The following is a 24,852-nucleotide window of genomic DNA, read 5'->3' on the forward strand; positions in this document are numbered from 1 at the left end:
TTCCAGGATGGAAAATGTATAGGTTTATTGCATAGTTGAAAGTCAGGGTTGAACCAGATGGGGGTGTGTCTACATGATGTTAGTGATGAGTTATTAATTTTATTTACTTTCCACCAGGCTGTCAGAGTTGATGCAATTGTAACATTATTAAAATAGTGCATTTTTTTAATTGATTTTGGTAGGAAGGCGAGATCTGAAACTGAAGTATTTTTACATTGATTTTGTTCCAATTCCATCCATGAATAATTGTGATTTTTATTATGGATCCATTTATACAAATATTGTAGCTGGTTTGCTAAAAAGTAATATTGAAAATTTGGAGCTTCCAGGCCACCTTGTGATTTTGTCTTCTGTAATTTTTCTAGTGATATTTTGGATGTTTTGTTTTTCCAATAGAATTGAGAAATTAATGAATCAAGTGATTTGAACCATTTATCGCTGGGAGTTGTTGGAAGCATTGAGAACAGATAGTTGACTTGTGGTAAAGTTTTCATTTTAACTGTAGCAATGCGCCCGACAAGTGATAGTGGTAGGTTAGTCCAGCGTTTTAAATCATCTCCTATTTTTTTTAAAAGTGGAGTATAGTTAAGATTGAACAACTCTGACAGTCTGGAAGAAATGTTGACACCCAAGTATGTAATGTTGCCGGTGCGGAGTGGGAGAGAAGAATCATGAGCTGTGGAATCCCAGGCATCCTCTGAAAGTGGTAGTATTGTTGATTTATTCCAGTTTATTGTATAATCAGAAATTTTTGAAAAATTATTAATAATTTTAAAGGTTTCTTTCAGTGATTTCGAAGGGTTTTGCAAACATAACAATAAATCATCCGCATAAAGACAGATTTTATGTTGTGTATTGATGTTTTGTATTCCTCTGATATTATTGTTTTGTCGTATTGCTGCTGCAAGTGGTTCTATAAATATGGCAAATAAAGAGGGAGAAAGTGGGCATCCTTGTCTGGTCCCTCTGTGAAGTGTGAAATTTTGTGATGTGATCCCGTTTGTTGTTATTGTGGCCCTAGGTGAAGAATATAATATTTTTATCCAATGGATGAATGACTCTCCAAAGCCAAATCTGTGTAGAGTGTAAAAAAGAAATGTCCAGTTTACTTTATCAAACGCTTTTTCAGCATCAAGTGATACAATTATAGTTTTTGTTTGTTTTTGTTGGGCAATATTAATTAAGTTGAATAATCTGCGTACATTATCTGAGGCATTCCTTTGTTTAATAAAACCTGTTTGATCATGGTGAATTAACATCGGGATAACTGTTTCTATTCTAGTAGCTAATACTTTGGTGATGATTTTTAAATCTGTGTTTATTAATGAGAGAGGTCGGTAACTAGAAGGGTGCATTGGATCTTTGTTTGGTTTTAGCAGAAGTGTCATAGCTGCCGTGTTCATGTGTGTTGGTATTGTTGATGTGGTTTTAATTTCTTTGATAACTTTGACGAATAACGGAGATAGAATTGGCCAGAAGTGTCTATAAAATTCAGCTGGTAGTCCATCAGGTCCGGGTGATTTGTTATTTGGCATTTTATCTAATGCTTTATGGAGCTCATCATTAGTGAATGGTGCATCTAATGCATTTGCCTGCTCTTTTGACATTGTTGGTAGTTTTAATTTTTTCAGAAAATGTTCTATTTCTTTTGCATCTGTATTGTGATCTGATGAATATAAGTTTTGGTAAAAAGTTCGGAATACATTATTAATTTCTTGTGGGTTCTGGGTTATTCTGTCTGATTCATTGTATATGGATGGAATAATTGCTTTTTCTTGTTTACGCTTTAGTTGATTTGCTAAATATTTGCCCATTTTGTTAGAATATTGATATTGTTTATATTTGAGTCGTTGGATAATAAACTGTGTTTTTTGGTTAATGATGCTATCGAGTTCAGCTTTAAGACAGTTTAGTTCGCATTGTATTTCCTCACTAGGATCGGTAGTATAGGTATCTGTGAGAAGTTTAATTCTCTGTTCTAAGTTATTTTCCAGCTCTTGTTGTTTTTTTTTCCTGTATGTTGAATATGATATTATTTTTCCTGTAATTACTGCTTTGCCTGTTTCCCATAATAATGATGGAGAAATCCCTGGTGAGTCATTCATTTCCAGAAAGAAAGCCCATTCTTTCCTAATGAAACAGTCAAAGTCGGAGTCGTGGAGTAATGAGGTATTGAAACGCCATCTGCTGGGGGGTTTAATAGAAAATTTAGTGTTTAATGTGATAGAGATGGGAGCGTGATCGCTGATTATGATTGGATGAATTAAAGTATCTGTTACGTTGGGTTAATGAATTACTGATGAGAAAAAGATCAATTCGGGAAATTGATTGGCTGAACAGAAGAAGAATAGGTATATTCTCTGAGTGAAGGGTTATTCATTCTCCAACTATCGCCAAGTCCAAAAGTAGTCATATATTGTTTTATTGTTTCAGTAGACTGCCCAGTTCTTGTGGAATTGGTTGAATTTGATCGGTCCATTTGTGGGTTGATAACAGTATTGAAGTCTCCAGCAATAATAATATTATTTGTGTCAGGTATTAGTGAGAAGAAATTATGAAAGAAGGATGGGTCATCAGTATTTGGTCCATAAATGTTAGCTAGTGTGTATGTTGTATTATTAATGGATATATTGATAATAATAAATCTCCCTTCTGGGTCAATAACAGATGTGTTAAGAGTAAGTGGGATGTTTTTATTTATTAATATTGAAACTCCTCGTTGTTTACTATTGTATGTCGATGAGAATATGTTGTTAAATTTACTAAATTTTAGATTTTCAAGTTCGGATTTTGTTAGGTGTGTTTCTTGTATGAAAGATATATCTGCCCCCAATTTCGTCAGATGATTAATTATTTTAGTCCTTTTTGCCTGGGTCCGGAAGCCACGCACATTCCACGATACCATTTTAAGTGTTTGCATGATTGTTGATTAAATGTCTAAAAAGAGATAATGATGATAGTAGCCTAATAATAACAAAGAAAAAAAAGACTATAGAGAGACTATAGACTATACATATAAATGTGTACAGAATACATATAAACAAGTACAGTGTGACATAGTGAAACATACTAAACAAAAGTATTAGGATCGGTGGATTATCCACGTAAGTATCCGTTTAAAGAACAGAAAGAGGGTGGATCATCGTGTCAATATATAATAGGATATGACAGGCACAGATTTTTCGATGTTGTAATTAGAAGAGCCAGTGAGTAATTTTGGAGTCACGGTAGAGCTGTCCATCAATGAAAAGTTTGTCCACAATTATATTTGCACGTTGATTGTTTTTTCTGTGTTTTTTCATGATGGGGTAGAGGATTCTGCGCCGATCGTTTATTTCGCGTGGAAATTGGTCATTTATTCCGTAGCTAGTTCCTTTCAATTCTTTGCCTTTACTTTTGATGAGTTCTTTGTGCTTGTAATGTTCCAATTTAGCGATGATCGGTCGAGGTGATTTATTTGACCGTATTCCGAGACGATGGACTCTGTGAAAGGTTATTTGATTTATAGTGTCCGGTTGGAGTTTGAGTTGATTTTTCATAAAGTCTCTGATCATTGCTTCGGGATCGTCGGAAGGATTTTCAGTGATGCCAGAAAATATCAGGTTATCGCGCATGCTTCTTGTTTGAATGTCTAGAATGGTTTCTTTCATTAATTTGTTTTCTTTTATGACTGTCTCCATCTGTTTGTTGAGTGATTCAGCATTCATTTGGAGGGATTTATTCGACTGTTCTAGCTTTTCAATATGTGTGTATGCGAATTCCAGACTTGCTCGAAGTTCTTTTACTTCTTCATGTACTGAAACCAGTAAGTCCAATTTGCTGTTGATGGATGCAAGTACACTGACCTCAATTTCTGTAGTTTGTAAATCGCTGGTGTCGGTAGATGATGATGATGTCTTCTTTCGTTTGTTTGTTTGTTTGTTTGTTTTCGGGGTTTGCTGCGTTGTATCCATTTTGTAGCAGTTGTAGTAGTGATCGATGAATATCTCTAAGTCCGTTAGTTTTTCCAGTGTAAATGGGGAAATGCCCTCGCGATGAGTATTGCTGGTACAGTTGGTACAGTAAGTGCAGTTAATACAGTTGGTACAGCTCTCTCTCAGTGAGCGTGTGCCGCCATGATGAATCTCACTCTCTCTGCGTGGAATCTCGCGCTCTGTTCACTGTTACGTTTATATTTGATGAATGATGAGAATCATTGAATTTGATTAGAAAGATTTGATTTGAATCTATTTATTTATTAATTTATCTGAGGTGCCGGAACACAGATGTGTCGGATGTGTTCTATGACAGTATAACAGGAAAAACACGCATGCATTCGGATATTTCCAGATCGGTTTCAGGCCTCGTTCATATGTGGAAATAAATCAGATATGTGCCAATGCGACTCATGTAAACAGGCAGATCGGATTTTCTGAGGCATTATCAACGTCTCTGCGGTTTAATGACGAGAGAAACCCCGACGTGCTTCTGCAAAGGGATGGACGGCCCGACGAAACGTGGACAAACGTTGACACAACATATCAAAGGTTGGCTTGCTCATCCTAAAGTTTAGGACCAAAAAGTCTCGGTGATGGCTATATCACAAAGCTAGCATCAAGCATATTTCAAGTTCGTCCGTCTGTGCAAGAACCCCCTTGAAGCATGCGCGATGTTTCAGATAGTATAGCAAGTGTAAACGCATGAGTCGGATATGGGTCACAGTTGAAAGAACGTGTAAACGGACGGTCAAAAAAATCGGATAAAGGTAACCAATCAGAATTGGGCATCAAGGCCTGCAGTGTGAGCGATGCCTAACAGTCCTGTCTAATACGTTATTAGATAAAACTGTTATATATAGAAAGCAGACAGTAATAAAAAGTTATTAGCGTGTGGTTTATATCTAGTGTTGCTGAGCAGAAATACATAATCATGTTTCTTTCAGTCTCAAAGTTGCGTTGGGTTTTCTCCTCAGTGTGAAGGTTAGGAGCTTCAACTATACAGTTTTTCATGTTCGTAGAGTTAGTTTGTGGAGTAAATATATAGGCAATAACATGTTTAGGGTTCTTTAAGCGTTCGCTGGTCCCGGACGCCCCTTCAGTGTCGTGTTCTTTAAGCGTTCGCTGGTCCCAAACGCCCCTTCAGTGTAGGGTTCTTTAAGCGCTCGCTGGTCCCGAACGCCCCTTCAGTGTAGGGTTCTTTAAGCGTTCGCTGATCCCGAACGCCCCTTCAGTGTAGGGTTCTTTAAGCGCTCGCTGGTCCCGAACGCCCCTTCAGTGTAGGGTTCTTTAAGCGTTCGCTGATCCCGAACGCCCCTTCAGTGTAGGGTTCTTTAAGCGCTCGCTGGTCCCGAACGCCCCTTCAGTGTAGGGTTCTTTAAGCGTTCGCTGATCCCGAACGCCCCTTCAGTGTCGTGTTCTTTAAGCGCTCGCTGGTCCCGAACGCCCCTTCAGTGTCGTGTTCTTTAAGCGCTCGCTGGTCCCGAACGCTCCTTCAGTGTAGGGTTCTTTAAGCGCTCGCTGGTCCCGAACGCCCCTTCAGTGTAGGGTTCTTTAAGCGTTCGCTGGTCCCAAACGCCCCTTCAGTGTAGGGTTCTTTAAGCGTTCGCTGGTCCTGAACGCTCCTTCAGTGTAGGGTTCTTTAAGCGTTCGCTGGTCCCGAACGCCCCTTCAGTGTCGTGTTCTTTAAGCGTTCGCTGGTCCCAAACGCCCCTTCAGTGTAGGGTTCTTTAAGCGCTCGCTGGTCCCGAACGCCCCTTCAGTGTAGGGTTCTTTAAGCGTTCGCTGATCCCGAACGCCCCTTCAGTGTAGGGTTCTTTAAGCGCTCGCTGGTCCTGAACGCTCCTTCAGTGTAGGGTTCTTTAAGCGTTCGCTGGTCCCAAACGCCCCTTCAGTGTCGTGTTCTTTAAGCGTTCGCTGATCCCGAACGCCCCTTCAGTGTAGGGTTCTTTAAGCGCTCGCTGATCCCGAACGCCCCTTCAGTGTAGGGTTCTTTAAGCGCTCGCTGGTCCTGAACGCTCCTTCAGTGTAGGGTTCTTTAAGCGTTCACTGATCCCGAACGCCCCTTCAGTGTAGGGTTCTTTAAGCGTTCACTGATCCCGAACGCTCCTTCAGTGTAGGGTTCTTTAAGCGTTCGCTGGTCCTGAACGCTCCTTCAGTGTAGGGTTCTTTAAGCGTTCGCTGGTCCCGAACGCTCCTTCAGTGTAGGGTTCTTTAAGCGTTCGCTGGTCCTGAACGCCCCTTCATTGTAGGGTTCTTTAAGCATTTGCTGGTTCCGAACGCCCCTTCAGTGTAGGGTTCTTTAAGCGCTCGCTGGTCCCGAACGCTCCTTCAGTGTAGGGTTCTTTAAGCGTTCGCTGGTCCCGGACGCCCCTTCAGTGTAGGGTTCTTTAAGCGCTCGCTGGTCCCAAACGCCCCTTCAGTGTCGTGTTCTTTAAGTGTTCGCTGGTCCCAAACGCCCCTTCAGTGTAGGGTTCTTTAAGCGCTCGCTGGTCCCGAACGCCCCTTCAGTGTAGGGTTCTTTAAGCGTTCGCTGGTCCCAAACGCCCCTTCAGTGTCGTGTTCTTTAAGCGTTCGCTGGTCCCAAACGCCCCTTCAGTGTAGGGTTCTTTAAGCGCTCGCTGGTCCCGAACGCCCCTTCAGTGTAGGGTTCTTTAAGCGTTCGCTGATCCCGAACGCCCCTTCAGTGTAGGGTTCTTTAAGCGCTCGCTGGTCCTGAACGCTCCTTCAGTGTAGGGTTCTTTAAGCGTTCGCTGGTCCCAAACGCCCCTTCAGTGTCGTGTTCTTTAAGCGTTCGCTGGTCCCAAACGGCCCTTCAGTGTAGGGTTCTTTAAGCGTTCGCTGATCCCGAACGCCCCTTCAGTGTAGGGTTCTTTAAGCGCTCGCTGATCCCGAACGCCCCTTCAGTGTAGGGTTCTTTAAGCGCTCGCTGGTCCTGAACGCTCCTTCAGTGTAGGGTTCTTTAAGCGTTCACTGATCCCGAACGCCCCTTCAGTGTAGGGTTCTTTAAGCGTTCACTGATCCCGAACGCTCCTTCAGTGTAGGGTTCTTTAAGCGCTCGCTGGTCCCGAACGCCCCTTCAGTGTAGGGTTCTTTAAGCGCTCGCTGGTCCTGAACGCCCCTTCAGTGTAGGGTTCTTTAAGCGTTCGCTGGTCCTGAACGCCCCTTCAGTGTAGGGTTCTTTAAGCGTTCACTGATCCCGAACGCTCCTTCAGTGTAGGGTTCTTTAAGCGTTCACTGATCCCGAACGCTCCTTCAGTGTAGGGTTCTTTAAGCGCTCGCTGGTCCCGAACGCCCCTTCAGTGTAGGGTTCTTTAAGCGCTCGCTGGTCCTGAACGCCCCTTCAGTGTAGGGTTCTTTAAGCGTTCGCTGGTCCTGAACGCCCCTTCAGTGTAGGGTTCTTTAAGCGTTCGCTGATCCCGAACGCCCCTTCAGTGTAGGGTTCTTTAAGCGTTCGCTGATCCCGAACGCCCCTTCAGTGTAGGGTTCTTTAAGCGTTCGCTGGTCCCGAACGCCCCTTCAGTGTAGGGTTCTTTAAGCGTTCACTGGTCCCAGACGCCCCTTCAGTGTCGTGTTCTTTAAGTGTTCGCTGGTCCCGAACGGCCCTTCAGTGTAGGGTTCTTTAAGCGTTCGCTGGTCCCGAACGCCCCTTCAGTGTAGGGTTCTTTAAGCGTTCGCTAATCCCGAACGCCCCTTCAGTGTAGGGATCTTTAAGCGTTCGCTGATCCCGAACGGCCTTTCAGTGTAGGGTTCTCTAAGCGCTCGCTGATCCTGAACGGCCTTTCAGTGTAGGGTTCTTTAAGCGTTCGCTGGTCCCGAACGCCCCTTCAGTGTAGGGTTCTTTAAGCGTTTACTGATCCCGAACGCCCCTTCAGTGTAGGGTTCTTTAAGCGTTCGCTGGTCCCGGACGCCCCTTCAGTGTCGTGTTCTTTAAGCGTTCGCTGGTCCCGGACGCCCCTTCAGTGTCGTGTTCTTTAAGCGTTCGCTGGTCCCGAACGCCCCTTCAGTGTAGGGTTCTTTAAGCGTTTACTGATCCCGAACGCCCCTTCAGTGTAGGGTTCTTTAAGCGTTTACTGATCCCGAACGCCCCTTCAGTGTAGGGTTCTTTAAGCGTTTACTGATCCCGAACGCCCCTTCAGTGTAGGGTTCTTTAAGCGTTTACTGATCCCGAACGCCCCTTCAGTGTAGGGTTCTTTAAGCGTTTACTGATCCCGAACGCCCCTTCAGTGTAGGGTTCTTTAAGCGTTCGCTGGTCCCGGACGCCCCTTCAGTGTCGTGTTCTTTAAGCGTTCGCTGGTCCCGAACGCCCCTTCAGTGTAGGGTTCTTTAAGCGTTCACTGATCCCGAACGCCCCTTCAGTGTAGGGTTCTTTAAGCGTTCGCTGGTCCCGAACGCCCCTTCAGTGTAGGGTTCTTTAAGCGTTTACTGATCCCGAACGCCCCTTCAGTGTAGGGTTCTTTAAGCGTTCGCTGGTCCCGGACGCACCTTCAGTGTCGTGTTCTTTAAGCGTTCGCTGGTCCCGAATGCCCCTTCAGTGTAGAGTTCTTTAAGTGTTCGCTGGTCCCGAACGCCCCTTCAGTGTAGGGATCTTTAAGCGTTCGCTGGTCCCGAACGCCCCTTCAGTTTAGGGTTCCTTCAGTGTTCGCTGGTCCCGAAAGCCCCTTCAGTGTAGGGTTCTTTAACCGTTCGTGGTCCCGAACGCCCCTTCAGTGTAGGGTTCTTTAAGTGTTCGCTGGTCCCGAACGCCCCTTCAGTGTAGGGTTCTTTAAGCGTTCGCTGGTCCCGAACGCCCCTTCAGTGTAGGGTTCTTTAAGCGTTCATGGTCCCGAACGCCCCTTCAGTGTAGGGTTCTTTAAGCATTCGCTGGTCCCAAACGCCCCTTCAGTGTAGGGTTCTTTAAGCATTCGCTGATCCCGAACGCCCCTTCAGTGTAGGGTTCTTTAAGCATTCGCTGGTCCCGAACGCCCCTTCAGTGTAGGGTTCTTTAAGCGCTCGCTGGTCCCGAACGCCCCTTCAGTGTAGGGTTCTTTAAGCATTCGCTGGTCCCGAACGCCCCTTCAGTGTAGGGTTCTTTAAGTGTTCGCTGGTCCCGAACGCCCCTTCAGTGTAGGGTTCTTTAACCGTTCGTGGTCCTGAACGCCCCTTCAGTGTAGGGTTCTTTAAGCATTCACTGATCCCGAACGCCCCTTCAGTGTAGGGTTCCAGTATTCACCCAGTGAATACTGGAATGCTGTGCCTTTGAAAGCAAATCTCAGGAAGCGCCTGTGGCACTTCGCTATGTGAATATGGAAGTACGTGTCCTTTAAATCCACAGATGCGAACCAGTCCCCGTAACGGACCTGTGCCAGGAACATCCTTAACGCGTGCTTGTGATGTTCCCAGTTGATGGTCTCAAGTCCAGTATCGGACGGAGCCCTCCATCCCTCTTGGGCACCACAAAATAGCGGCTGTAAAAACCACTCTCCTGCTTGCTCTATAGGGACACGCTCTATAGCTCCTTTTGCGAGCAGACTGCAAATTCTTGTCTCAAAACGGGGGCATTTTGAGGCAATGTAAGTGACGGAACCATGCCTTTAAAGCGGGATGGCCTGCATCTGAACTTAAGAGAATACCCATGTTGAAATATTCCCAGCTGCCAGGGTGAAATGCCTGGGATAGCTCTCCACGTGTTAGGGGTTAACAGTTTAGGACCCAAGAACCAGATATTTGAAAGAAGACCCAGAGAATTATAATATATTGAAGAAAAGTTTTACTGAAGATAGTTTGCAGTTTCATCAGCAGAAGTCGCTGGAGTTTGTAGGCCGCCCCCCTTACAGTTCACAGATCAAAGCAGTTATACCATTTCCAAGGTCTAAGCTACATCATTGCTTACAGGTTGAATGATTCTCATTGGCTAAGAAATTGATAAACATAGTAATTTTCCACACATATACAGATAGACTGAAGCATATCTCCATAATCTCCATATATTATGCTATTGAAACTCGGACCCTGAAGTTAGGCACGTCGTGACCTTCCAGGTCGCAGATTTGGGTCGCTGGGCGCCAGAATGTCCAGAACAACAACTCAGTCAGTCTCCAATAATGCCAGTGGTTCCTTAACCTGTAACCAAGAAGACTAACACACACACCGACACACAGCTTCTCCAAGGTTGGATTTGGCCAGGCTCTAACTATAAACAGGAGAGTCCTCTCAAAACATCAGGATAATGCGTTCTTTCTCTCAAGGATAGGAAACTTTAGTCTAAATGGAAAGTAAGGCTTTAACTGAGAAATGGTCCCTTAAACTATAGACTTCAATGACCCCTATATGTTTTAACACGTTGGAGACCTTTCTCAAACACACAACTAGTCCCTATTTAATTTCTGGAAGGATAATTCCGGGATAAATAGGCAAGCACTGTTACTGCATTCAAATATCGATTACAGATAGGGTTGTAACGGTATACCGGTATGGCGGTTTATTGCGATATTGACATGTACGATTATCATATCGTGCACATTTGCTTATCCGCGGTTTTGAAAAAAAAAAAAAAAAAAAAAAAAAAATGAAACCAGATTTCACCCGCGCTGCCGCATATAGGCCTATGCAACTTCTTTCAGCTTGACTGCTTACACTCCACCCATACCTGTACAGCGCTGAAAATGTCCGAGACGCTGCGAATCTCTATCCTCCGCCGAAAAAAAAACAATTAAAATCTGCAGTAGGCTATGGGAATATTTTCCGAAAAACGATCGTGGGGTTGTCCTTGAAGATGGATATCCAGTTTGCAAGAGATGTGGACGAAGAGTGGCGGCAAAATAAGGAAACACGTCGAACATGTTCTCCCATATTCAGGAACACCATCCCTCCGTGAAGATAAAGGTAATTCCATTTATAAGTTAAGGCCATATTTCTGTCATGCAGAGGGAATCCCGGAATCCAGTATTGTAATTGTAAACAATTACAGTACAATACAGATGCCACGTAAAATGTGCGATTTGATAGATGGATGAATAAATAAAAATATAGCTGTGCAGTAAATCAAATCGCTATGTGCGTGTCTGTGAATATATAGCGCAAAAAGACTGGTGTGCGACCCCCTTAATTCTATATTTAGCGTGTCTCTGTATGAATGAGCAGCGCCGTTTCGTCTAGTAGATCTAGTACACACTCAAGTACGCATGATGCTCATCATGGTTTTTAAAGCGTCTGCTGTCTCACTCACTATGTATGTGAAGACGTGAACACATGAACATATCCAGAGCTACTCTGAGAGAACACTTAATGAGCATTTTATATTTTTTTCTAAAAGAATAATCATCAAATACACTGACTGAAACTCATAGGTGTTCAGTACAACCTGTCAAAAAAAGTTTGGTTTAGCCTGAAGAAATAATGACTGAAATATATTACTATCGTGTATAGTTTTTTGTCCATGTTTTAATTTAGTAAACCTCTCAAACAAAAGTTGTTACATTTTATCTGATTGCATTTTCATAAACCATGTTCAACCAAAAACCATATCTGTTTTCATTCATTTAAGGGTCATTGTAGCTGATGATTTTTGATGATTGAGAGTTTAATATTGTATACCGTGAAACCGTGGTATTTTCTGAGACGATTATCATACCGTGAAAATCTCATACCGTTACAACCCTAATTACAGACATTAAAGAATACATGAAAAGAACATTTCAGTAATCACACTGGTAACGTCAATAACAAAATAAAATCTCCTTGAGAAGTAATTCAACTTATGTGATATTTAGAAGGAAAAATATTGATTAAAACCCTGATTATAATCTCTCATTACATATTCATTGAAGCAGCAGTGGATTCCAATCCACCCCCTTCACACGCGTCTAGAAAATGACACAGCGGCCATATTAATTCTATAATTGCTGGTGTAGATGGGAGCCTTGCCCCGGCGAGGCTAAACACTCTTGCGGGAGGGGAACAAGTGACGGGGGATCATGTGGCTCATCACTTTCGCGCTCTTCTTAGCCTCAGAAAAACGCTCAGCGACTGACTCCACGGTGTCACCAAAGAGGCCGGAGAGGAGCCTCTTGCGGTCTGCATCCTTCAGGTCAGCTAGGGTTAACCACAGTTCCAAGCTGGTGTTGGATTGAAAATAATCTTGACTGTTTTCCACCCCCTCTTTCTACCACAAGGACCATTTGGAGTTCCTAAAGGCACAGAGGGGCTGATAGTGATCAAGACCTGTAGGCCAAGATGTGTGTACTTTGGGGGTCGATGAATTGTCACACCTTTAGTACGGTGGGGGAAGTTGTAATTATCTGATTGGTCAGTTTCAATGTCTCGCATTTGGGTTTTAGTCACATGGTCTGAGAAAGGAAAAAAACAAGATTGTAACTGATGCTCTGCCTCTCGGTGCTCTGGCTCTCTTCTTATTCTCTGGGTCCCTTTCTTGGGGCTCTCTCTCTTTACCTCCTCTTTCCTCTTACTCTCTCTCTCTCTCTCTCTCTCTCTCTCTCTCTCAGGTAACATTTTACATGCTGGGTAAGATTAATGGTACAAGTTATCATCATCTCATACATCTATTTTGTAACTATTTTAAGTGTAACCATAATCAGATTTTGTCATTAAACCTTTTCAATTACAAATAATGTGCTAATTAGTTTTGATTTGGTTTTGACTTTAAAGTGCTACATATTGCAATACAATATTGTCACTCTCTATAGCAATGCTCTCCCACATATTAAGCTATTGTAACTGTGCTTATTTCCGTCGTTGGTATAAGTAGCAGTGGGTGGAATAGACAAGAAATGTACAGTTTTCTACCATCTTGCTAATAACATTTCTTTAGTCATGCGGCAGTCTTGCAGTCTAAATCCCTGCAGGAAATCCACCCTTACACTGGCGTTAGCCTATAAGATTTCAGCAAATTCGGAGAAAGGAAGAGTTCCCTCAGGAGTCATAGCTGACGCAATGTTGAGTTACCGCTCTCAAAAGGGAACCACAAAGACTTTGAATTAAATATAAAAACAGCTTTTGTGTCTTTTTCAGCTTTTCTGCATATATAGGCAACTGGCCCTGAAAATAATAACACATTTACAGCTTGCTCCATTTCGGTAAATCAGTTTTTGTGAATGAATGACTCTACCTGTTGCTCTGGTCTTGGTCAACACCCGCTGGTGAGCCGACTAACAGCAGATGGAGATTATCCATCGGTACTCTACTGCTATTGCTGCAGTTCCCAGATGTGCAATGTTGATTATTCTGCCAAATTTGAACCACTGAATTTGAAAAGCGAAATAAAATGGACTAAAAATTGCCTGTTGGATATTATTATATATGATATTATTAATAAATCATTGCACAAATTAATATTTTGCTAATTAATTCTGTCAAGTTAATATGGATTATTTAAAAAAAAAAAAAAAACTTTTTTTGTCCAACTTCAGCCCCCCAAAATGCAAGCACCTATAATACAATGCATTTTTTTGTGGAAATCAACATGCTCAACATTCTGTTGTGTTTCAAAGACGTCATTATTTTACTTTGTTACACAATCAGATGGTAAATGCAGGTAATTTCTAACTTCAACAAGCAGTTTCTTTGCAATGATGGGGCTTTAATCCTGATTGAAATTCTTCACAAATACTGTTTCTCTGGTTCAGAAGACACTATTGTTCTGATATTTAGACATTAAATTGTATTACAAAGATTGTTTCGTTTTTCTCATTTTGATCTGCTGTGGTCTCTCGCTTGCATCTGTGAGTGTTTTGGTTTCAGGTTTGGTCGATTGGGGAGTTGTAACTCCACTTGGCAGCAATGGGTTATTCCAAAATTATAACAAACATATTCTGCGTGCTCCCTGACAAAAGTATGAGATTGAGATCAGTCTGTAATTTTTTAATTAAGGGTTCAACTGCCAACTGGGTTTAAGATGGCTTTGATGATTAAATGGGTTTTGATGCTTTACATGTATAAATGATTGGATGTCTGTTGCTTTGTGCCATTAAACTGGGGTTAACTATTTTGTTTCCTCTTTTTTCGCCTTAGACCTGATGGCACTGAAAGAGGAGAGTGAAGTACTGAAGGAAATGGAAGAGAAAGATCAATATAACAATCATCATTATTTCATTGCTGGAGAAAATTCCTCACGAAATATAGCGCAAAAGACAGGGACTATAAGTCCTTCCAGCTACAAACTGTGTGGAAACAGATTCAATCAAAAAGGACACCTTGAAGACCACATGAAAATTCACACTGAGAAGCCTTACACATGTCCTCAGTGTGGAAAGTGTTTCAATCAAAAAGGACACCTTGAAGACCACATGAGAATTCACACTGGAGAGAAGCCTTTCACCTGCCAACAATGTGGGAAAAGTTTCAACCAAAAAGGAATCCTTAACAGGCACATGAGAATTCACAATAAAGAGAAACCTTACACTTGCCAAATGTGTGTAAAAAGTTTCAACCAAAAAGGAGTCCTTAACAGGCACATGAAAATTCACACTGGAGAGAAGCCTTTTACATACTCTCAGTGTGGAAAGACTATTGCTCAAGACAGGAACCTTAAAGTTCACAAGAGAGTTAACGCTGGAGAGCGCCCTTACACTTGCCCACAGTTTGGGAAGAGTTTTGATCAACATGTACACCTTAAAGTCCACACTGGAGAGATGCCTAACACCTGCCAACAGTGTGGAAAAAGTTTCACCCGAAAAGGAAACCTTAATTACCACATGAGAATTCACACTGGAGAGAAGCCTTTCACCTGCCTAAGGTGTGGAAAAGGTTTCAACCAAAAAGGAATCCTTAACAGGCATATGAGAATCCACTCTGGAGAGAAGCCTTATACATGCCCTCAGTGTGGGAAGAGTTTTGATCAACATGTACACCTTAAAGTCCACATGAAAATCCACTCTGGAGAGAAGCCTTACACCTGCCAACAGTGTGGAAAAAGTTTCACCCGAAAAGGAAACCTTAATTACCACGTGAAAATTCACACTGGAGAGAAGCCTTTCACCTGCCTAAGGTGTGGAAAAGGTTTCAACCAAAAAGGAATCCTTAACAGGCATATGAGAATCCACTCTGGAGAGAAGCCTTATACATGCCCTCAGTGTGGGAAGAGTTTTGATCAACATGTACACCTTAAAGTCCACATGAGAATCCACACTGGAGAGAAGCCTAACACCTGCCAACAGTGTGGAAAAAGTTTCACCCGAAAAAGAAACCTTAAATACCACATGAGAATTCACACTGGAGAGAGCCCTTTTACCTGCCAACAGTGTGGAAAAAGTTTCAACCAAAAAGGAAACCTTAATTACCACATGAGAATTCACACTGGAGAGAAGCCTTTCACCTGCCAACAGTGTGGAAAAAGTTTCAATCATAAAGGAATCCTAAACAGGCACATGAGAATTCACACTGGAGAGAAGCCTTATACATGCCCTCAGTGTGGAAAAAGTTTTTATCAACATGTACACCTTAAAGTCCACATGAGAATCCACACTGGAGAGAAGCCTTACACCTGCCAACAGTGTGGAAAAAGTTTCACCCGGCAAAGAAACCTTAATTACCACATGAGAATTCACACTGAATGATTTTTACAATATTTACACTTAACAGATATTAAATACGTCAGGCTATAAATATAAATACTCCATCATCATGGAGCTTTAACTAGTAGTAAAGAGGAAGACATTATCGGTTCACGTGCTGCTTGAATTGTTGTGCTACAGCGATCTGTCACCACACATTAAAGAGCCACACTTTTTTTTTTAAATTAGTGATAAAATTGACAGAATTTGAAAGCTGAGATTTTGATTACATTTAATCATTTAGCAGATGCTTTTATCCAAAGCGACTTACAAATGAGGAGAGCAATAGAAGCAATCAAATTAGCAATAGGGCAACAATATGCAATAGGATTTTTTTCATAATAGATCTGTAATAGGAAATGATTAGTATTGAGTCAAATGTTGGCAAAAAAGATGCATCTTTAGCAGTTTCTTGATAATTTCTAGAGACTCAGCAGCTCGGGTTGAGTTAGACAGGTCATTCCACCACCACCGGTCCATGAAAGTGATTTTGTGCCTCTTTGAGATGGCACCACAAGGCACCGTTCACTTGCAGAGTGCAAGCTTCTGGAAGGGACCTAGGTCTAGGTAATGTGTTTAGGTATAGAGGTGCAGAGCCAGTGGTTGTTCTGTAGGCAAACATCAGTGCCTTGAATTTGATGCAAGCGGCAACTGGCAACCAGTGCAATTTTATGAGGAGAGGCGTGACGTACGCTCTCTTCAACTCATTAAAACCCACTCTTGCTGTAGCATACTGGATCAGTTGCAGAAGATTGACAGTACATGCTGGAAGGCCTGCCAAGAGAGCATTACAATAGGCCTGGTCTGGATATAACAAGAGCTTGGACTTGTGTAGTTGTGTAGCATGCTCCGATAGGAAGGGCCTGATCCTCCTAATGTTGTATAAGGCAAATCTACAGGACTGGGCAGTTCTAGCAATGTGGTCTTTGAAGTTCAACTGATCATCGATCACAACTCCAAGGTTCCTGGGTGTCCTGGATAGAGTTATGGTTGATGAACCGAGCTGAATGGAGAAATTGTGGTGTAGTGTTGGGTTGGCCGAGACCACAAGCAGCTCTGTCTTCGCAAGGTTTAGTTGAAGGTGGTGGTCCTTCATCCACCAAGAAATGTCTGTCAGGCAGGCTGAGATGTGAGCAGCAACTGTCAGATCCTCTAGTTGGAATGAGAGGTAGAGTTGTGTGTCATCAGCACAGCAGTTATAGGAAAAACCAGCAACTAAAAACCATTTCTAAATGACAGATCCTAGTGATGACATGTAGATGGAGAGGAGAAGTGGTCCCAGCACTGAGCCCTGAGGCACCCCAGTAGATAGAAGTTACGACTTAGACAGATCATCTGAGAGGTAAGACTTGAACCATTGGAGTGGGGCTCCTGTGATGCCCTTTGTCTTGAGGGTTGACAGGAGGATCTGGTGGTTAACTGTGTCAAAAGCAGGAGACAGATCCAGCAGGAGGAGCACTGAAGATTTGGAAGTTGCCCTTGCCAGTCTCAGAACTTCAGTAACCGAGAGCAGGGCAGTCTTAGTTGAGTGTCTGCTTTTGGGACCAGACTGGTTGTTGTCCAGGAGGTTGTTCTGTGCAAGAAAGGAAGAGACTTGGTTGAAAACGACTCGTTCAAGTGTTTTAGCAATGAATGGAAGAAGGGATAAAGTGCTGGATTTAGAGGGAGTTTCTTAAGCAGTGGGATTACCCTAGCCTCTTAAATGCTGTGGGAAAGGTAGCAGTGTGAAGAGGGTTGTTGATGATCTGAGTGAGTGCGGGTACAACTGAGGAAGAAATGGCTTGAAAGAGATGAGTGGGGATAGGATCAAGCGGGCAGGTTGCAGGGTGATTGGAAATAGTTTGGAGACCTCTGCCTCTGAGAGTCGAGAGAATGTGTGTGTTAGCTGTTAAGATGTGCATGTCAAATTGTGGTGTGGAAAATTGGCCGCTTAAGGTGGTGGTTTTATTTATGAAGAATGTGGCAAAGTCATCATCTGTAAGGGTTGATGGAGTAGGAAGAAGGAGGAGAGTTAAAAAGAGAGAAGGTTTTGAAAAGCATGCGATAATCAGAACAATTGTTAATTTTAAGATAGTAAGTCATTTTAGCAGTAGAGATATTAGCAGAGAAGGAAGAGAGGAGGGATTTATAAAGACCAAGGTCAGTAGGATCTTTCGATTTGCGCCACTTCCTTTCTGCACCCCTGAGTTTAGAACGATGTTCACGGAGAACATCAGATAACCAGGGGGCAGAGGGTGTGGGGCGGGCTGGCCTGGAGGAAAGGGGGCAGACGTTGTCCAAGCAGGAGGTTAGAGTGGAGAAAAGAGTATCAGTTGCACTGTTAGTCTCTAGTGTTGAGAGCTGATTCGGGGGAGGAAGTGTGGATGAGACCAGAGAGGATAGGTGAGAGTGAGCGTAGGTTTCGCCGAAAGGTGACCCGTGGAGGGGTGTGTGTTGTGTTCTGAGGCAGATGACCCATGGAGGAGTGTGTGTTGTGTTCTGAGGCAGGTTGAGGTTGAGAGTGAGGAGGAAGTGATCTGAGGTGTGCAGTGGAGTGGCCAGTGTATGGTCAGTGGAGCAGTAGCATGTGTGAATATGGTCCAGTTGGTTACCTGATTTGTCAGTAGCCTCAGTAGATACTAGCTTGAGGTCGAATGAGGTAAGCAGAGTATGGAAATCAGAAGCCTGAGGCTTTTCTAGGTGGATGTTGAAGTCTCCAAGAATTACCAGAGGAGTACCATCCTCAGGGAAGAAATTGCCAAGCTGACTTGGAGGACGATAAACTACAAAATGGATTTTAATAGGACTGGTAATAGTAATTGCATGCAATTCAAATAAGCTCTTGTCACACAGAGATGGTAAAGGATTACATTTCCATTCATTGGAAAAGAGCAGACCAGTACCCCCATCCCTCCCAGTCAGGCGAGGGGTGTGTGAGAAAGGGAAGTTAGTGGAGAGGGCAGCCGGTGGGGCAGTGTCCTCTGGTCTGATCCAGGTCTCAGTCAGGACCAATAGGCTGAGACCTGAATGACGAGAAATAGATGTAATGAAGTCTGCTTTGTTTATAGGCCAACAGGAAAAAGAAAGTAATGTACTAGAAGACACAGGGAAAGTATGCTTTTTGTTAGGTTGTTAGGATTGTGCTGGCTCTTACGTGAGACGTGATTTACGAGTGTTAATAATAGTAGGGATTTGGAAGCACGTAGTGAAAACAGGTAACTAAAACAAACAGATGATACCACGCTGTATAAAAGTAAAGAAAACAATACTCAAGAGCCTTGTCCTTGCTCGGTGGAGTCGGGCAGGTAGAGTCGCCGGTCTTTACACTCTTCGGTCTTCACACGATGAGGGCTTCACACGAAGGCTGCTGCAGTATACTAATCGATTATATACTGGCCAACAAAAATGTTGTTATTGAATTCAACTGGCCACACCACACTACTGGAGCTGTTTACAAACGAGAGCAAACGCGACTACAGCACGTGAACACAGTAAACAAAAATTTTTCCTAGTAACGACAACTGCACTAAAATCAAATAAGATTAAGACAAACCACTAACCGTTCATGTCTCCTCCTGTTGATCAGACTGTTGGACTGTTCTTTACGAAGTTCTTAATTAAGTTCACATCTCCCTCAGTTTAAATGTAAATGTCTGTGTCATGTAAACATTGTTTTTTTAAACATGGTTATGAATTGTATGGCAATAGATTATTGACCTATGTAGCTGCCTTTGCATACTTTGATGTCAAATGTAAATGTTATGAATTTGCAGTATATTTGTAAAAAGAATGGTTTTCATAATCTTACTGTCTTCAGAATATGATTTGCAAATTAATGGTAGTGTACATAATTCACTTGACAACTTGAAATACATTTGAAAGTGGTATTATACATATGTATATGTATTATATTAATCTTTTTTTAAACTACCAAGACAAAATATATTTACTGTCCGTATAAAACGTATTAAAAAAAAAGGTTGCTGTTTGAATTTAAATAGGTAAATACTTAAGTGTCTATGATTTTATCATTGTTGCAGTGATTATTATGTTTCTAGCATGTTAGATGTTTGGCAACAGTTATTTTAACCCTTACTGATGTGAGCTTTTCATTTCTTAAACAACCATATAAGAAGACGTTTCATGGCCAAATTCCCAGATGACAATGCCAAGATTAATCAGGCTCAAATATTTGAAGAGTGGTTCAGGGAGCATAAAGAATGCTGAGTCCTGACCTTAGCCTCAGTGAAAGTCTTCTGGAGGAGACTTTACAGAGTGCTCGACTCTTGCATTGTCAATTCAAGATCTTGAACAAAAATTGATGCACCTCTTGATGGAAATAAATGTTGTGATGTTGCATAAGGCAGTACAATGAAGTATTAGTGTGTGCAACATGTATACATATACAGGACTGGAAATGGCTGAGATTCACTGGGGGTTCTCTATTCTGGAAGATCATTTTATTATTTCAGTCAGTACCACATTTGAGAATAATACATTTATTGGCAATTATTGGATTTGGCGAAAGGTTTAGGATCTAAGGGGCTCAGCTGCCATATTAGACAGTTTGATGTATACATCCTTGAGACATAAATCCTCCTAGCCTGACAATATCCAAATGTTTCTGAGCTACATACACAGTGCAGAAAGAGATACAATAATTGCAAATAAAGATAGTGAACAATAGTAGTCCAGTCAAAATATGCTCTATTATGGAGATGTTAGGAGGTGAAGGGGTGGAGGTGGTACAGATGTCTGAGTACACACTGAGAGGCATGCGTTTTGAGTAGGCTTAAATACTGTAGTTGACTAGAGTAGGTGGAGGAACGGATCAGCTGATAGTGTTAGTGATCTGCGGTCTGCCTGATATATGTTTTAATTCCATTAGATCACTGAAGCTTTTTTTTTTTTTACTTTCAATGACTTCTCAGATGTATATAAATATAAAATGTTCTTTAATCTATAATAACATTAAACATATTTCATGTATCCTCCAAACAATGTTTTCTTCAGTAACAAGACAGGCACATGAAAGGTCAACGAACAACATGAATTGAATTGTGCATGGCACAAAAAAAGTTCATTCAACAGAATCTCTGCTTTGGGATAATTATCTTTTTAATTTTGGCCAAATTAAAGATACATCATGTAGGAATCTGCATATGTGGTGCATGCAGAATATAACAGGTCACAAACCTTTAAATGTATTTGTCCTCAGGTTATAGAAAACTGCAGAATGTTTTATATGGTTCCTCTCAGTTTACTGCTTTGAAAATTAACAAGTATTAACCCTCTGGGGTCTACGGTGTTTTTGGGGTCCTTGAGATGTTTTGACATATAAACATATTAATGGCAAAGGTGTCATTACACTCTATTCAGCACAAACAGGGCTACCATAATATATGAGCAACATGTTTTGTTTTTTTGTTGAGAGAGAATAATGTTTATGCATAGTTATTGAAAAAAACAAAAATTAAAGTTTCTGAAATAAGGCCACAAAACATACTAAATATGTGTCCACAATACTTTTGACTAATGGATGTTGTTGCCTAGAGTTTTTTCTTCAAAATGATCTGAAAATCATCCTGCCTAATCATAAAAAAAATCTGATTTAAATTTTGTAAAACACTTTTTGTTTGGAAAGGCAATATGCATGTGGGCGTCAATGATCAGGTTCACACCTGAGAAGACAATGACCTGCATTATGAGCTGCATAATGAGCCTTTCATTCAAGTGTGTCACACAAGAAAGAATGCTCCTCGCATTATAATTTTGATGATTATGGCTTACAGCTTATGAAACCCACGAAATCAAAATCCCAGAAAATTAGAATATTACATGAAATCACACAGTGATACCATGGTCATTGAACCAGGTTTTGGTTATGTTGGCAGTGTGGGCAGGTGCAAATCCTGCTGGAAGTCAGCATCTCCATAAAGCTTGTCTGCTGAAGGAAGCATGAAGTGCTCTGAAAATGTCCTGGTAGACGGCTGCGTTGACTCTGGATTTAATAAAGCACAGTGGACCAAAGTCCTCTTTTCTGATGAGAGCAAATTTTGCATCTCATTTGGAAACCAAGGTCCCAGAGTCTGGAGGAAGAGAGGCACACAATCCAAGATGCTTGAAGTCCAGTGTGAAGTTTCCACAGTCTGTGTTGGTTTGGGGAGCCATGTCATCGGCTGGTGTTGGTCCACTGTGCTGTCCACTCAACGCAGCCGTCTATCAGGACATTTCCAGAGCACTTCATGCTTCCTTCAGCAGACAAGCTTTATGGAGATGCTTCCTTCATTCTCCAGCAGGATTTGCACCGGCCCACACTGCCAAAATAACCAAAACCTGGTTCAATGACCATGGTATCACTGTGTAATTACTGTGTGATTTCATGTAATATTCTAATTTTCTGGGATTTTGATTTTGTGGGTTTCATAAGCTGTAAGCCATAATCATCAAAATTATACAAATAAAGGCTTGAAATATCTCACTTTGTCTATATAATATATTAGTTTCACCTGTTAAGTTGAATTCTTGAAATAAATCAACTTTTTGATGATATTCTAATTTTATGACCAGCACCTGTTTTTATATGTGTGTGTGTCAAGTCAAGTATATTTGTATAGCGCTTTTCACAATACAGATTTTATCAAAGCAGCTTCACAGTATTAAATTAAAATAATACAACAAGGTTTGTTTCTAGTGGAATTTATTGATGATAAAATTAAATTAAATATCCCGAAAATATCCCCAACTGAGCAAGCCAAAGGCAACAGTGGCAAGGAACCGAAAAACTCCATCAAGTGACCTAATGGTGTCCTGAAACTCCACCAACTCGTGTGTGTGTGTGTGTGTATATAAAATCAAAATATAAATGAAAGTCAAAAGCAGATTTTTAGTACATAGTCATACCTGGAAACAAATCCTGTTAAAATAGGCTATATGGGCCAGTCTACAGAATTGGTTCAAAGTTAGAGTTGGAAACATCTTGATTTTTTATTTAGGGGTTCAAGCACGAAGTGCTGAAACCCTATTGTAATTGTACTGATTTTTATTATTATTATTATTATTATTATTATTATTATTATTATTATTATTATTATTATTATTATTCCGGCGTAAAACGCATCTTGCAGCCCAAACCGTAAGTGCTAGAACCTTGAAACTTTGCCAGATGGTAGTACAAAAATCGAGGAGAGGTTATCAAAATATGACCCCGATTGGCCCATAGGTGGCTCTATAATGACCAAATTTACTAAATTGCTCATAACTCCTAGACAGTTTGTCCTAGAGTCTCAATTTTAGCATCACTGTGATCCCTGGCTCCAGATGGAAAAAATGTCTATCCAAATTCACATTGGGACCAAAAATTGTATGGGCAATTCTGTTCCAAAACTACTTTGGCCAACTAGTCCCTGGTTTTTCGCCCAATCGGAACCAGACCAGTCTAGGACAATTCTTTGGACTCTAGATTAATAATTATTGAAAAAAAGTTGAACTTTTGCATTTGCCTGGCTGTAACAGGGTCATTTAGGAAAGGGGCGGGACAAAAAAAACATTCAAAAGCCTAAGATAGGTTAATCTTCTAGACAGGCGGTATGATATAGTCATGCGTTGGAATCTGCCCTTTCCTTTGACTCCCTACTTCAAACTTCTCTAGATGGGTTCTAGGTTGGGGGAGCTGTTGTAATTTTCCCAAACCTAACCTAACAGTCTAACACTAATATTCTAAAGAGAGTTAGTTGACATGTAGTTACCAATTAATGAGAGTAAGTTGACGAGAGTAAGTTGACATGCAGATGCAAGTTACTTTAGTAGAATGTCTAAAGTGGACTACTGAATTAAAGTAACCCATCAGTTTATACATAATTTTATGACATTTTGCATATGTATATGACGTCACTTCCATTTCATGAATGCCAGAGTATGAGCTATTTGAAATCTTCTTTAACATATCCATTGAGGCTTTTTCTGAAAGTAAGGGCTGTTAAAGAGCCTGAAGTCTGTTATTACGCTAATGGCAGTTCCCTTACGAGAACGTTCTCTCGTACTGCGTTGCAAACGCTGTGGGAAAACTCCTTTTCTCGAGAATATTGAAGCCTTTATTTTAAAACGCATTGCATGCAGCACAGGCGAGAGCATCAAGCTCGCGCGAGCGAGCTGATAGGCTGTGCTGTGGGCAACTGCACGAACCAATGGCGGATCGGCAGAGGCGCGCGAACCAATCAGGGAGCTTGGCACACTGCCAGTGTCAAGCGCGCGAAACTGCACGTGACCAAAGCATATAAATATAGACAATATTCCGCCATTTGACAGATTTTATCTCCTTCAGCTCGACTCACCTCGTCGCTGATCTTCTCCGGATAAAGAAGCCGCTCGTCGTTGAACAGCCGTCCAGCGGAACAGCTTCGCATCCCGGCATCTGCCAGCTGAGCGTTTCCCTGTGGCATCCGACGAGTATCCTTTTTCTCTATCTCTCTCTCTCTCTTTCTAAAAGAGCTAAATCGCTGTTTTCACAGCGCGCGGCGTTGTTTCAAATGCCGCTCTCTATTTGTGAATCCTGCGGGGTTCCTCTGCATGTGTCTGACAGACACACACAGTGTGCTGCCTGTCTCGGCCCTGAGCACGCGAGTCAGCGCTCACTAAAGGCGGCTGCCTTCTCTGCGACGGGATGCCTGTTTCTACTCTCCGCTCGCGGCTCGTGCTCGCTTCGTCGGTGAGTGATTCCGCCCATCTTCCATCTTCGGCGCCCCGCGAGCCCCGTAGGAAGAAGCGGCGCGATCAGAGGCTTCCTGAACGCGGTGAGTTTAGCGAATGCACGCCGGGCCTCTCTCCACGTGCTTCGCCCACGCCCTCTTCGCCTGTTCTATTCTCTCAGAGCGACCAACGCCCCTCATCTGAAGCGGCTGGGCTCGTCTCTTTCGGCGGATCTGCTGATGATATGGATGACGCAGTTTCCGTGGCGGCATCTGAGAGTGAGGATTGGTCGGGCTCCGCGGACCCCGCCCCCCCCTCTCAGTTAGATCCTTCTGACACTCGAGCGAACATCGACGCCGAACTCTTCCGTGTCATGTCTCGCGCTGTTGACGAGTTGGGACTCGACTGGCTCTCCCCAGCTGAGCCTGCCAGAAGCCGCCTCGACGAGTGGTACCTGCCGGGGCGCCAACAGGCCCCTCGTCAGCGCTCCGCCCCTTTTCTGCCTGAGGTCCACGAAGAGCTCACAAAAAGCTGGCGCGCGCCCTTTTCAGCGCGAACGCGCTCATCTGCCTCTTCAACGCTCTCCACTGTTGACGGCGCTGAAGAGAAAAGTTATGTGTGTCTCCCCCCAATGGAGGAAGCGGTCGCTGCACACTTATGCC

General features: G+C 42.5%; 1 protein-coding gene across 1 annotated transcript in view; it reads left to right on the forward strand.

Moving 5' to 3' along the window:
- LOC311282983 (uncharacterized protein) overlaps positions 1 to 17,517 on the forward strand; it is a 37,939-nt gene extending 20,422 nt beyond the window's left edge. Inside the window, exon 3 of the mRNA XM_084397114.1 lies at positions 13,983 to 17,517. Within this exon, the coding sequence (XP_084253240.1) occupies positions 13,983 to 15,526 (1,544 nt within the window). The 3' untranslated portion in view covers positions 15,527 to 17,517. The remainder of the gene's footprint in view (positions 1 to 13,982) is intronic.
- The last annotated feature ends 7,335 nt before the right edge of the window (positions 17,518 to 24,852 follow it).

This window comes from Rutilus rutilus (genome assembly GCF_951802725.1).
Source record: "Rutilus rutilus genome assembly, chromosome: 23".
Lineage (NCBI taxonomy): Eukaryota > Metazoa > Chordata > Actinopteri > Cypriniformes > Leuciscidae > Rutilus > Rutilus rutilus.